This window comes from Schistocerca nitens, chromosome 9, assembly GCF_023898315.1.
Source record: "Schistocerca nitens isolate TAMUIC-IGC-003100 chromosome 9, iqSchNite1.1, whole genome shotgun sequence".
NCBI classification, from domain to species: Eukaryota; Metazoa; Arthropoda; class Insecta; order Orthoptera; family Acrididae; genus Schistocerca; species Schistocerca nitens.
Window position 1 is genome coordinate 315,471,546 of NC_064622.1, and position 15,319 is coordinate 315,486,864.

General features: G+C 41.3%; 1 protein-coding gene across 1 annotated transcript in view; it reads right to left on the reverse strand.

The window, feature by feature from the left end:
- LOC126204211 (trypsin delta-like) overlaps positions 1–14,023 on the reverse strand; it is a 35,645-nt gene extending 21,622 nt beyond the window's left edge. Inside the window, exon 1 of the mRNA XM_049938609.1 lies at positions 13,658–14,023. Within this exon, the coding sequence (XP_049794566.1) occupies positions 13,658–14,023 (366 nt within the window). The remainder of the gene's footprint in view (positions 1–13,657) is intronic.
- Between the last annotated feature and the right edge of the window lie 1,296 nt (positions 14,024–15,319).

The following is a 15,319-nucleotide window of genomic DNA, read 5'->3' on the forward strand; positions in this document are numbered from 1 at the left end:
ATGTCCGGAAACGTATCGTTTCCGTTCTACGACAGTTTTAATGCAGTTAATTATCTCATCCACACCCACGTGAGGAATGTACTTAGGCGTGACCCAGTACAATTGTCGCAATCCATTTGAAAAGAATACTGACTCGTTGCGTTATTACTTACGCATTTTCATTACAACGTACACCTAATGGTTTACATTAGTCGACAAAAACAAGAACCCAGCCGCAACGTACCGATGCATTACAACAGCGGCTTGACATGGCGACCACCAACGTTGTTGCACACATTGTACCTCCGAAGCATGTTCTGGTACACTCTCTCCGTCCCACCTGGTGTCTCTTCAATGTCTTGTGCAGCGGCCAGAACGCGTGCCAGCAGATCTTCATCTGTCTCTAGAGGTGTCTCATAAACTAGGCTCTTCATACGACCACACAAGAAGTAGTCCATAGGGATTAAATCCAGCGATCGTGGCGGCCTCGCGGTTGGACCACCACGGCCTATCCATCGTTCACCATACCGTCTGTTGAGAGTCTCTGGACAGCCAGTGAAAAGTGAGGTGGTGTTCTATCATGATGAAACCACATTTCCTGACGAACATTCAATGACACAGCTTCAAAGAACGGGTCCACTACGTGTCGTAGGAAGACTAAGTATGCGAGACCCGTGAGCTTCGATGGAAGGAGGTATGGTCCAATCACATGACCGTCCAGAATACCTGCCCACACTTTAATTCCAAACCAGTCTTGAAATCCCTGAATATGCGTGGCAAGAGGTGTTTTGGTTGGCAGGAGAGCCAACACCGTGTTACTAGAAGGAGGCCGAAAGGCACGCGTTTTAGCTCACGCAGGCTGGCGTGAGGTCTGGAACAGGACAAGGAAATTAGAATTTACAAAAAGGACGTAGCTGGTGGAATACTTAACTTTATAACATTAATGATGAACGTCGGTCTGGACGGTACATGATTCACAATATCAATAGTAACTGATAATGGCGCCTTGCAAGTGTTACTAAAAGGAGGCCGAAAGGCACGCGTTTTAGCTCACGCAGGCTGGCGTGAGGTCTGGAACAGGACAAGGAAATTAGAATTTAGAAAAAAGGACGTAGCTGGTGGAATACTTAACTTTAATACATCAATGGTGAACGTCGGTCTGGACAGTACATGATTCACAATATCAATAGTAACTGATAATGGCGCCTTGCAAGGTTGTAGCAAATGACGTAGCTGAAGGCTATGCTAAACTATCGTCTCGGCAAATGAGAGCGTATTTTGTCAGTGAACCATCGCTAGCAAAGTCGGTTGTACAACTGGGGCGAGTGCTAGGAAGTCTCTCTAGACCTGCCGTGTGGCGGCGCTCGGTCTGCAATCACTGATAGTGGCGACACGCGTGTCCAACGTATACTAACGGACCGCGGCCGATTTAAAGGCTACCACCTAGCAAGTGTGGTGTCTGGCGGTGACACCACAAGAGGGTTTCCGGCGGCCCAGATATGGCTATTTCGAGCATTCAGAACACAATCCCTTGTGAACCTACATTCATCTGTGAAGAGAACTCGACGTGGAAACAGATGCTCGACGATGCAACGGTGCAGGAACCATGTGCTGAAGGCGACGCGTTGTAGAAAGTCTGCTGGACCCATAGCGTGCACCCTTTGTAAGTGGTACGTATGCAATTGTTGCTCATGCAGGACGTCCAAGACGGTACTGTGACTAACAGCCATTGCACGCGCAATTGTTCACGAACTCGTTGACGGGCTATCTTCAGTGCGACGCAGTACACTTTCTTCAAATTTGGGAGTGCGGCGTCGCCGTGGAGCACCACAGTCCTGCCTCTTCACGGTGAAGGTACGTTTCTCGTAGCCGTTGTGTAACTTGGGCAAACAGTTTGTGCGATGGAGTATGACGGTGTGGAAAACGTTCGTGATACAGCCGACTAGCAGCTCTTCCGTTACCTCCAGCTTCACCATACACAAGGAGCATGTCTGTGTATTCCGCAAACGTGTACTGCATCATGTTTCCTCTATCGGTGATGCACAGGTATTGACTCGGTCTCACAGCAAAGCGGACAATAAGGGACATCTGGGGATCGTTTGACGTAGTACACGTCATCGTGTCTACCCTGTTGCATACCAGGACAGGGAACTCTGAGGCGTTTCTCTTGCTCTAAGCAGACGTTGACGAGGAACACATCTAAATTGAAACTGTCGTAGAACGGAAACGATACGGTTCCGGACATGGGTTCCTATTCAAAATGTTATGCACTCACTAACCTCTACATGTTCTAAAAGTTTGTAACGGGAATTTCCGACCACCCAGTATATTTCAGTGATTCCTTACAGGACGAAATTTAGTTATGTTATTGGTTAAAAACAATCTTGGTTGCAATTTTATTTTTTTTATTTTTCAACGACGCGTTTCGCCTTATTTAGGCATCTTCAGGTTATCTTTTCTAGATGGACGCGAGAGGCACCAAGATCTGCATAGCACGTTCCCGTTCACAGGAGCGAGTAACAGAGTAAGATGAGGGCTCACATAATATTACCTGAGCCACCATCTAGCCAAATTTGGTAGCTATGCTAATGATTTACGTTGGGAAACAAATTAGTTTCAATGTGGTCCCACATGCAAATATGGCATTTTACACTGTAAAACTGCAGAATTTTACGCACGTTTAACCGCGTGTTGTACACGAAGAGCCTTTGCACTCACCGTATGTGAGTGTGTGGATTCACAAGTACATTTATTCTCGATCCATTCTACTTTGGAAACAGTACACCCAGAGGGGTTGTCATGCGTATCTTAATGTCTGCACGTTAAGGAGAAGTCCTTGCACAGCATGTGATTCCTGATATGGAAAAACACAACCGTACGTACCGTGCGAAAAACACCTGTTTCAATGAAAGACAGGAAACACCTCATGTCGCTCACCAGTGAAAGATCTGCTTAATGCAAACTTCCACGGCCGTGTGCTCTCCAGAAGTTTTCCATAAGCATGTTCTACATAATCACCAGATCTGACTTCTTGAGACTTTTGTTTCTGAGGATACCTAAAAGAATGCGTTTACCAGACACACGTTCGGTCTCTATCCCTTCTGAAGGCCACTATACACGAACACGTTGCTCAGATGCTACCGAATTGCTGCGAGGAACTTTTGATGACGTCGTTTTTCGGATGGCACATCTCATCGACGTCTCTGGTGGTCAAACTGAGCAAGTCGTGCAAGCTGTGGTTAATAATAAAAAAAATATTTTGCGTTTCTCTCTTGTCTGACCGTTTCTCCCTACGCCCATTCCTAATGCATGACATATGGAAACATTTCCATATGTTTTCGGGCTTTCGTATGTACCGGTGTATTGATCACACTGTTACTCGCAATTTTTCTTGGGTTAGGAAACACGTACGTCTCAAGTGCACTTTTGTGTACTCGCAAAAGAGCTGGATTCTCTCCTCAATTGAACAATAGGTCAAGTTATACCGGATAAACAGATCTTGGCCCGCGTGCGTAGTATGCCGAAATAACACCCCTTGCTACAGCTCTGGGACGTAGATGAAAGTAAATGGTAGAATTGAAGCTGTGAGAAGGGATGTGGGTTGTACCTACTTAACTCAGTCGGTAACAGTATTGACAATCTACACCTAAGTCTACATCTACATACATTTATTGCAAGCCATCACACGGTGCATGGTGGAGGATACTCGAAAATGAAGTGAGGGAAAACTACTGTCGGTAAGCTTCTGTACGAGCTCTATTCCTCTTATCTCGTCTTCGCAGTCCTTAAGCGAGATGCATGTTGGTAGCAGCAAGATAATTCTGCAGTCTCTCGCAGATACCAATTGTATATACGTTTTCTAAATGATATACGAAAAGAACGCCTTCTTCCGTCCAGGGATTCCCATTTGAATTCACTAAGCTTTTCCATTATTTTCCCGCGTTGATCTAACGGTAACAAATACTGCCGCAGGTCTTGTAATTACTTCAATGTTTTCTTTAATTTGGCCTTCTGGGCATCAGAAAAACTCGATCAGTTCTCAGCAATGGATTGCACAAGTCTTACGTCCCTTGTCTCCTATGCAGATGAACTACAATACCTTAGAATTTTTGCAATAAACCGAAGTCGACTGGCCGGCTTTCCTAGACTCACCTCACCTACTCCTTCCCCTTCATACCGCTTTGCAGCCTCACGCTTACGTATTTAATCGATGTGACTCTGTGAAGCAGTACACAACTAATATTATATTCAAGCATTATGGGAAGTTTTCGAGGTGTCGTCCGAAAAGTGACGTTCCAGGGTACAGCTGGAACGTCATGACAGCGCCACAAGCTAAAGACAGTAGCTGACAGACGCAACCGCGAATAAGAGACTTCGGCGAAGACGCGCCTCAGGAGGTTCCCTAAGCCGCCGCTGCCGGAAGACTACTCACGTCAGAGCGCAGCACCGTTCACCCGACTCTGTGACCGTCAATGAAGACAGCAGCGTCATCATAGCTCAGATTCGGCAGAGCTAGCATCATTATTAAGAACTATGTACCAAAGTTTAAAATTCAAATGTACATTGACTACGGAAATGGATATGAGTGGAAGACCCCCTGCAGGGCAGGCCAATCTGGGCGACCTGGTCACAGGATGGAAATGAAATGATGATGAAGACAGCACAACGCACAGTCCCTGAGCAGAGAAAATCCCCGACCCAGCCGGGAATCGAACCCGGGCGCGTAGGACGGCGATATGTCACGCTGACCACTCAGCTATCGGGGTGGACTACACTGACTATCCTTCAATACTATTCAAATTTAACTCAAGTTATAAAGAATACTCTTGTACTCGACGACAGTTATAAATATACTCTGTGACTTAAGGTGAAGTATCGCTTCCAACTTACATATTAGAGATTAAAATATCTTACTAAAATTCACTAATGTTTTATGTGTTGAAACTTCCCCTTTCAACAATTATACATGACTGTGCTTATACTGACACACAGTATTTTTAGCGCAACGCAAACTGACTTTCAATAATCTCTACAAGAGAATGGCCCTGACTAACATTAACCTGTACTTTTCACAAATCACTTACCTCACAAAAACTTGGTTACTCCCACTACTGCAATACAGCAAGCCCCACTACTGCCAGCTAAATAAAAGATTCAAACTATGGAAGGCGCTAACTACTGATAGGGATAGTTAGCAAATGAAAGATATTAATAGAGAACAAACAATGTATTTACCTTGATATCATCATATATATATATATATATATATATATATATATATATATAGCAGTTCAAGACAAATTTCAAAACTCCGCCATCTCTCTCCCCACATCCACCACTGCTGGCGGCTCACCTCCAACTGCGCAACGCTACGCGCTGTTCACAGCCAGCTGCCTAACACTACAATGGCGAGTATTACAACAATGCAAAGCAGCCACAGACTGCACACAGCACAGCCAGTGATTTTCATACAGAGGTGGCGTTACCAATAAAAAAACCTAAACAGCCTACTTACATAGCCCCCATGCTCCCCACAAAAAATTTTACAAATTGGTTTGGGCAGTGGCCAATACATATTTGTTAAAATTTTTCATAATCGTAATTACAATAACAAAGAAATCAAATGCACACACTTATTGATACAATGTTGGTCAAAAGCTAAAATTTTCTCACAGTCCATAAAGACAGTCCTGATCATTCATCACAATAACATTTCAGTGTTTTTCTCAAAGTCTGAGCAGTAAAAGAAAATGCACACGGAAGTAGTGGATTTCCATGCAGTCTTGAAGAAGTAGTGTTGTCCTTCCAACGGAAAGACAGTGCTGACTCCTGACATGCTGACAGGTAATGGGCCACAACAGAGCAAACCCACAGCGGAGTCAGTCGAAGTTTTGAAGAGTATTGGTGGGTAGGTCATCACAGAGCAGACCCACTGTAGTCCTGGTAGAGATTACGGTATTGGTGGGCCACCAGAGGTGCAGACCCACTGCAGTCCTTGTAGAAATAATGGTATTGGTGAGTCAGCAAAGACGCAGACCCACTGTAGTCCTTGTAGAGATAATGGTACTGGTGGGCCAGCAGAGGTGCAGACCCACTGTAGTCCTTGTAGAGATGGCCAGCAGCCATCTGTTGTGACTGTGCAGGTGCACAATCACCATTGAAGAGTCTTGCGGCTAATATAGCAAGTCCATAACCACCACTTGTGCACTCACAAAGTTTTTGGAATTGTCCTTAGAACCAGCAATGCTGTTATCCAGTCCCTTGCTGAATTTTTAACACACATACAAACACTAACAGTCCCTACTTCTCACATATTGTCCATATACTATGGCCAACAGAAACGTGTGCAGTGTAATGTAACTTACAAGTTAATAATATGATGAACTGGTGACAAGTACAATTTTATAACATAAGAACACAATAACAAAGGTATAAAATACATCATTAAAGAACATAACAATACAGATAACATTTGTAGTAATACAGGCTTTACAAAAGAATAGAAATAACATATACATCAGTGTTACAGGAATTATGACATGAGTACATACATAAAAGATCAGAATAATTATTGAAACATCAACTTCACACATGAGCATTAAAACAGAACAGAATAAATAATGTCTAAACATCTTTACAAGGTAAATAACATATTATTAATGCCAATTATATTTGAGGATAACAGTATTCCTCATCATAGTGAATAGTATTAGAAAAGAAAAAAATTCTATGAAACTACACAGAGACAGGAAGAAAACAAATACACAAGGGTACACAAACACATAGTGGGATAACACAAGGAAAGGACAGGGTTTTTTTTTGCTGCAGTATTTTGCAAACAAAACTTTCTTTACTACTCGGAGATCTCCCTTCGTTCCTCATTATTTCCAAAAAGTCCTATCAATACCTGCTTTCTCTACTCTGTTCATTTTCTTTCAAAATAATTACGGATCATTGTACAATACTCATTTTGGCCCAAAACGTTTTCATATACCTTCAATGCATTTCTTTCCATTCATCACAACTAGTTTCTTATATAGTCTACCCCCTCTTAAGCTAACTTAAATCTACTGAGCTCAGATGCTAAACTAAGGGACGAGGCAATGCAGCAGCACATAAAACAATTAACGCAAACAGCAATGACAAAAAAGTGCAGATTTGCAAAGGAAGCAGCATTTTAGAAATTAGCGAAGCAATTGCAATATTACGACTAATATAAGGCAATGTGCAGCAAACAAGAAAAATAAATCTGGCTTAGCAGAGTAACACAAATTAAAATTCAGTAGCACCATGCCTGGCAAACAGAATAACTTATACCTAAACATGACAAAGTTCAAGCAGAAAAAGTATTACACTAAAAATGGCCATGTCTAATACCTATGTCACATCTTAACACTAGAGTGATGCATCACGAGAACTTACACTAGCAGATAAGTTACCAAATCGTAAAGAAATTATTTATGCAATTCCTGTGAAGGGATATGTCTATTTATGTGCCATCGTTTTCTTGGAAGTAGATCATAAATTTCTTATTGACTCGATCTGTAGGCATAAAATAACTATATTAGTACATATATTAAATTTTATTTTAACCAGTGCTGCAGTGCAGCTAGAAACTAGATATTAAACAAAATGAGTAAATATGTACAAAGGAAGGCATGAAACATCATTCATTAGCCATAAGGCATTTCATAAGGTAGTACAGAAAATCTCTCAACTCTCGTAGAAAGACGCTTGTCATAATCAGGTGTGCAGATGTAAAAATGTTTCCAAGTTATTATTAGCGTGTCGTATTTACGATGCTTTCTACAAAGGAATGTCAATAGCGAGGATAATGGCCTCCCCTTTTTTTTCTACCACCTAATGGCTTTTTCTCAAGGTGGCTGGCACAGCTGGCCGCTCACAACGAATTACGTCACGGTCACTTACCTTTCATACCGAAATATTGACGACAGCAGTTTTCGCTACAGTGACAGTCTCATATAAAAAAATTCACAGGTTGAGAATTTGGTTACAAATGTGTAGAAACAATATCTTATGAATATAACAGTGTCCAAAAAATTTTTGCCGGCATTGTGATACATTCACGCATTTACACACATTTCCTACCTCTTAAAGTACGATTCTTGGTTTCCAACATCCTTTTTTACAAGTCAGAGTCCCTAATTCATTACTCCTTACCTTATTACACATATACAAATTCGTCGACGCTTCTTCAATATTTCCTGATAATAAATACGTAGCATAATCAAATAACTCATATAGCATCAGCTTACTGATCATAAACATACCGCAACAGCATAATACACATAGTCATCGTAATAATAACACCATAACACCTCAGTCAATTCTCAAAATCGTCGTAGCTTCCTCCAATAATTTCAAAACCTAAAAAAAATTCTCTGCTGATGTCAGTAGTGTCATTTACCTCAAACGTACTTTAAAAATCATGCTCCCTTACCAAATACGTCATTCAAAGCTCTCATAGTATCACAATGGTTCCAGAAAAATATGAGCATTTCACAAAGTACAGACAAAATACAATTTCGTAAGTGTGAAGTTATCCAACGGTATAATTACGTAAACATCTGTCACTGAGGTAGTAAAAAAATGTTTGTTTCTTTGTTAAATAATCAGATAGCTGTGTAATTAATGTGTTAGAGAAATATGGTACCGATGTGTAAAGTTGTATAAGCAAATACCATATTAGCTAGGGCCCCTTGTGCTTGCCAAACACATGGTACACAAAGTAGGCGTGTACCCCTCTGAGGATAAATGAATAATACCCTCAGGTGTTACAGATTACAGCAATGGAATGAAATGTATCACGGAATACCTTTGTATCATTGTACTTCAAATATCTTTAAAAATAAATGTTTTAAGTACAAAATTAATCACTCAAATGCGTGTACTGTAGCGCTAAACTGTGCGTCTTGTTGTAAGATAATCTCTGTGGAAGTGTCGTGGTTATCGGCCTCTGAAAGCTAAGTTCTGCAGAAGTCAATGTACTTACCTCACGATACACAAAAATGAAATGCTTTGCGTATAGATATCTTAGTTATTACGCTTATTGCCATGATGAAGAAAGTACTGTGCTGTAACGTATTGTTGTGCCACGAAAAAGGCTGTCTCATTGTTGCTATACCACAAAAGTTAAATACTAAAACATGTTTTACTTTCCAGAAGAATTCAGAAAATATGTGCAGATATAAAACAGATACATCGCAAATGCAACATTGTAAATTGTCACTCATTAGTAGTGTCGTGATAAAACCGTGTAGTTGTCACATAAACTAACCATTGTGTCGTCTGGTATCTCACAGAAAATACTTTAAATCCAGAATGTATTTTCAAGTAAACCAAAATGTTGCATCAAAATCTCATTAGCAGTACTAGTATGTGTCCTAAGTATGTAAGTCTGATAGTTGTTACGTAATCGTGCAACTAACAAGCAAGAATGTACAAATACAACACTGTGTCGTCTGTTCAATATAACAATACATTCGTAATTTCTGTTTAAAAATGTTCCCTAGGTTCTAAACTGGATGTTTAACTTCAAACATTGTTGCATGTTAACAGTTTCTTAAGTCTGACAATGCATACTAGAAATGTGAAGTGAAGAGTTTTATGGCAAAGACAAAGTTAAAAAGCAGATTATCTTTCAATAAACGGTTATACATGTGAAATGTGGTGCAATTCTTTACTCTTCATAGTACTCAGAGTTTGAACTTGAATGCAATTGTCAAGTGGTATACGTCGGTAAAGAATACTGGAATTTTTCTCAAGGTTAGCGTCTATGTTATTTTTCTCGGAGCCAGCGGGCGCACGAGGCTGCCTGCTTGTGCGAGTCATTGTCTGTCTCTTTGTTGGCGCGCGCCGTTATTGGGATTAGGAGACCTAACTTCTACAAATTCGCCTTGCTGAGAGGGCCCAGCTCTGTTTAAATCCCGCCAGGTCTGATGCATTTCAGGTCTGTCGTTCCGAATATATCATCTGTCGTCATGTCGGTAGGTTCCGTAGTTTCTTCCTTGTCCGTCACGTGGTGGAGAATTTCTCCCTGAATCGTAACTGTGCGCCGAACTGTTGCGTCTGAAGTTATTCTGTCTCCCTTGATAATAATTGTTTTGGTTCCCATATTGTCTGTTTCTATGGTAATCTCTATCATATTCATTACTATGGAAGTGCGATCTTTCTCTGTACCTACTATTCTGGCAACGGTTGTCATATGGGTGGTGTCTGTTTTGGTCACGATTTGTGATGTGAGAATAGCCTTGTCGCGTCCAGTTATTATTTCTTTCATCGCGGAATTGCGACGGATGTGATCTGTAATTGTTGTGCTCCTGCGTTCCGCGATTGTCAGTGTCAATTTCCAGTTCTTGTAACAGTCCCTGAAAAGCTTCAATGTCGTCTTTGCAACGTCCTGCTAAAATAATATGCCGTAAATGTTCAGGTAATTTGATTAAGCAAATGCGGATGAGTTCTGAGGGGCTGTATGGGTTTGAAAGATACTGATTCTTATGCAACATGTCTTCAAAATATTTCATAAGACTGGAGAATTCAGATTGTTCGAAATGTTTCATCATTATGATACCATGTTTTACTCGGTCTTGTGTGGCTTGAGACCAATATGCTGAGAGGAAGGCATGGTAAAATTCTCCTTCACTGCGGCAATCGTGAATGACCGATCGCATTCTTACAGCTGGTTCATTCTCTAAGTAGCCACACATAAATTCTAATCTGTGTTCTAATGACCAGTTGGGAGGAAAACAATGAGAGAATTGATGGAGCCACGCTTGTGGATGAATGTCGTTGGCAGAATTCTTAAACGTTTTGAATTTACGTGTAGTAATGAACAGCTTATAGTCAAAATCATCATGTCGGCGAGTCGCATATCGGTCATTGTTAGGTCGTGTCGGCCGTTCCATCTCAAAATTCGGTGCACATTGCCAGTTTCTTTCATAACTTCCGAAATGCCCTGTGTTATTATTTTGCGTCTTTTCCGTATTTATAAGTCCCTCTTCCCGTGTTGGGGCGCGAGTGTCCTCTGAAATACGTAATTCTTGTATTACCTGTGTCAGCTGATCTTGTACTTCGCGGATTTCTCTTTGGTGTTGCGTATTAATTTGATTCAGATTTTGTTTCAGTTTCCTAATTTGTTCGCTCTCTTCTGTGTCATTAAAGACTACCGGTTTTGTGTCATTCAGATTATCATCTACCTTCGTAGATAAGTTAGTGAACTGATCCGAAAGTTCGGCTACTTTCTCCGATAGTGAACACATTTCCTCAGTGTGTTTTTCTGAACCAAGTTTCAGAGTATCTACTGTGTCCTTTAAGTTTTCCTGAGTTTTTGCAAATTGCGTAACCTTATCGGTAGATGCAACTGAGTCAAATTTAGCTTCCAAGGTCTCATGATTTTCATGAACAATAGTTTGCAGTTCTTTTATGGCTGCTTCGTGATTCTGTAGTGCATTTTCATGACGCGAAAAAATAGGTTGGAAATGCTCACAAATTTGAGTTTTTACGTCATTACAGACTTTTTGACATTTCGATTCAATGTGATGTAACTCAGTAGTTAAATCCTCACGTGTTTGTTCAAGAGTTTGCTCCAATGAGTCTAACTTTTTTAGCTGTTGCTGTGTTTGTCTCTGATTTTGTTCCATTGTGTCTAACTGTTGCTGTGTTTGTCTCTTGTGTTGTTCCATTGTGTCTAACTTTTGAAGCTTTTGCTGTGTTTGTCTCTGATTTTGTTCCATTTGCTGCATTAATTGCAATAATAATGTGTTAGTGTCTGGAATCGGTTCCTCTATGCTTTTCGGCACTGAATTTGCACCGGCAACATTTACATTTTGACAAGCAGAAAATGTGTCTTGACTTATTTGAGAAAACGGTGAGGATCCAAAACCTGAATCTACAGTATTTGAGAGATCGTGTCGTGTCATTTCGGATTCCTGAGCCGAGCTATTGCCGACCGATCGATCGATAATGCTTCCCTGCTCACTAATTGTTTCACTGCCTACGCCATTGTTTGCAGCCCGCTCCATTTCCCTATGCACAGTTACCAAGTTACTATGTTGAACATTAGTTAATTCATTACACAGTGGTGCTGGCAAGCTACGCTCGTCGTCACTATTATTTCTCAGTTTGCTTTGGAGCCTAGTGTTACGTTTTTCACACGCCATTATCGTCTCAGTATTTCACACGACAACACAGAAAAACACAATTTGAAGAGAAAAAATAAGAGAACACATTAACATAACACTGAAAATGATATCTAGTTAATTGCAGCTGCGAAATACTTGGTGCAAATCTACATGCATGCCACAACTGTTTTACTGTACAACAATGAAAGACTGCAACTACAAAGGAGATTTTCTCTACAATTACGCGCTAGCAATAAACAAAATCTACACTAATTACACAAACTACAAGAAAAAATCAGAAGATACCAGTGAGGTATCCTAGGCTAAGGGTCGACATATGAAACTTCCCCTTTCAACAATTATATATGACTGTGCTTATACTGACACACAGTATTTTTAGCGCAACGCAACCTGACTTTCAATAATCTCTACAAGAGAATGGCCCTGACTAACATTAACCTGTACTTTTCACAAATCACTTACCTCACAAAAACTTGGTTACTCCCACTACTGCAATACAGCGAGCCCCACTATTGCCAGCTAAATAAAAGATTCAAACTATGGAAGGCGCTAACTACTGATAGGGATAGTTAGCAAATGAAAGATATTAATAGAGAACAAACAATGTATTTACCTTATATATATATATATAGCAGTTCAAGACAAATTTCAAAACTCCGCCATCTCTCTCCCCACATCCACCACTGCTGGCGGCTCACCTCTAACTGCGCAACGCTATGCGCTGTTCACAGCCAGCTGCCTAACACTACAATGGCGAGTATTACAACAATGCAAAGCAGCCACAGACTGCACACAGCACAGCCAGTGATTTTCATACAGAGGTGGCGTTACCAATAAAAAAACCTAAACAGCCTACTTACAGTGTTTTGCAGTAACCGCTAGGCCTGCTCCTAAGTAGGCCTAAGCTTGCTACGATAAGCTGAAGTTTTCCCTGTTCATCCACATTGACATTCTTCCTCATTCAGAACAAGTTACCATTCATCGAATAAAAGATAAGGTTCCAGCTTCGATCTCCAGTCCGCAGCACAGCTTTAACATGACGGACATTTTTGTGAACTTTTTGTTTAGGCGGGCAATGAGACCTAATTGTGAATGGACAATGCCTTTGAGTGTGCTGGCGGCAGAGCATAATGAGGGAGCGTGAGGCGAATTTAAGAGTTCAAATACTCGGGTGTTCCATCATTTCTCATATTGATTATGTGAATGCCGGGATAGTTCATTTGAAAAGACAACGCTCCTTTTCCTTCATCTCTGTCCTGCCCAGTGTGTCTGCAATGGATTTGTCGTAGTGAGTTCTGATGGTACAGTTTTCACCGTATCATCATCCGAATGCACATGCGCAAAATACGATTTTCACAAATACATGTCAAAATATATGAAAATTAGTTCCAAGAGGCTGTCTTGAGAAATGTGTACCAAAAATGGAGCATTTCTTAGTGGATCTTTAAGTGGTGAGCTCTAAGGCATTTTATCCATGGAACCATCTTACCAAGTAAGGTTTGATCGGGGTCACTCACCAGGACGAGGGCAATATCGTAGTCCTTCGTTCCGCCGTTGTAGCCGTCGTGAATGCTAGCGGATGAGGCACTGAGTACACAACCGCCACTTTCACGAGTCGCGGAGCCGGCGCGGAGGCTGATAAGGGAGACGCTGAGCCCGTCCACGCACTGAGCGGCCGTCAGCGCCCAGTTGCAGCTGATGATGGACGCTCCGCAGATGTACGAACCGCTGTAATGCAGGGACAGTTGCCAAGGGTAGGATTCTATGGTGATCGAGGTCCCACCAATGATACGCCCAGCAGCTTTATTCCACAGCCTCACTGAGGAGGCCAAGGCTGCAGCTGAACCCAGGAGGCATAATAGGAATATAGCGAGGAGCTTCATTCTAGAGGCGGTGACTGCTGGAGGCTCGGTTGACAGACTTTATATACGGACATTTCGTTGCAGGTTATGAGATAGTAAATAATGAGAACTTTTATATTATATCTCTTCTCGGAAATTACGCATCTTCAAAAGTACTTTCCGAGCTACTTTAGCACTTAAAACTCTTATCTACAACACCAGATGCACGAAATACTGGTTGGCAACAGGTTCTGCTCAAGAGATATCAAGTATAAGATACATTTGTACTCTACGTAAAATTAGAAGTCAGGATACAATCACAACAGAAAATCAGATGCATTTCAAACCAGGTCCTTTCAACAAATGATTCGAAACCAAGTGTTTACTGTTGCACATTTTAAATATCAGGGTGTCTGCTAGGAAACAGGCGTGTCTAAACTGCTACGTCGTAACAGGCAGTACGTTCCCGAATAAGTGTTATTTACAATCACACCTTTGAGCAGAGAACATCCTGAGAAATCGACCGATCCTTCTGCTGATGGCGTCCATACTTCTCAAGATCTTCCCAGGAAGATACCAGTAGTGGAACTGAAACAATGGCTGGTAAAGTACAAGGAGAAGACAAGAAAGCGTGCAATTCAAACAACCCAAGTAGTGGGTGAAAAGCTATACAATATTGTTACATGGTTTACCGCCATGCTCTCGCCGAGGAAATGAGAACCAACATATTTCAATTTAATATCACTGTGTTTTCTTTTCAACATCGGTGCATCAATGTATGTATGTCTAAAATGCACCAAGATTGCGTTTTATCATTTTGATGAAAAATTGCCATAAGACCCGGAGTCCACAAAAAGTCGGATTTCAGAAAATAGTGACCCCTGGTTGCAGTTCCACAACATTTGGTTTATCATCCAAACTGGACGCTTAAGAAACAATGAACTACAACATGAGTGATTCCAGAATTATTTTTCACTCTGCTGCATAGTGTGCACTGGTAAAAACGTCCCGCGAGATCCATTAATTAAGGAGTGCTAGTTGCGCAAGTCATGCAGGAGAACTTTTGTGAAAATTGTAAGATAGTAGATGAGGTGAGGTAGAGAGGGAGGTAAAACTGTGAAGGCGTCTTTTTTATTCATGCTTGGATAACTCAGTCGGTAGAACACTTCTCCGTGAAAGGCAAAGGTCTCAGGTTCGAGTCCATGTACGAAATACAGTTGTAATCTGCCACAACTTTCACGTTTCAAATGGAATATTGACAGAGGTATGAGAATTGTATCTGAATGACGCTATCACGGAGCAGAAGACTCATTAGAGCAGGTATTACGATGAACGTAA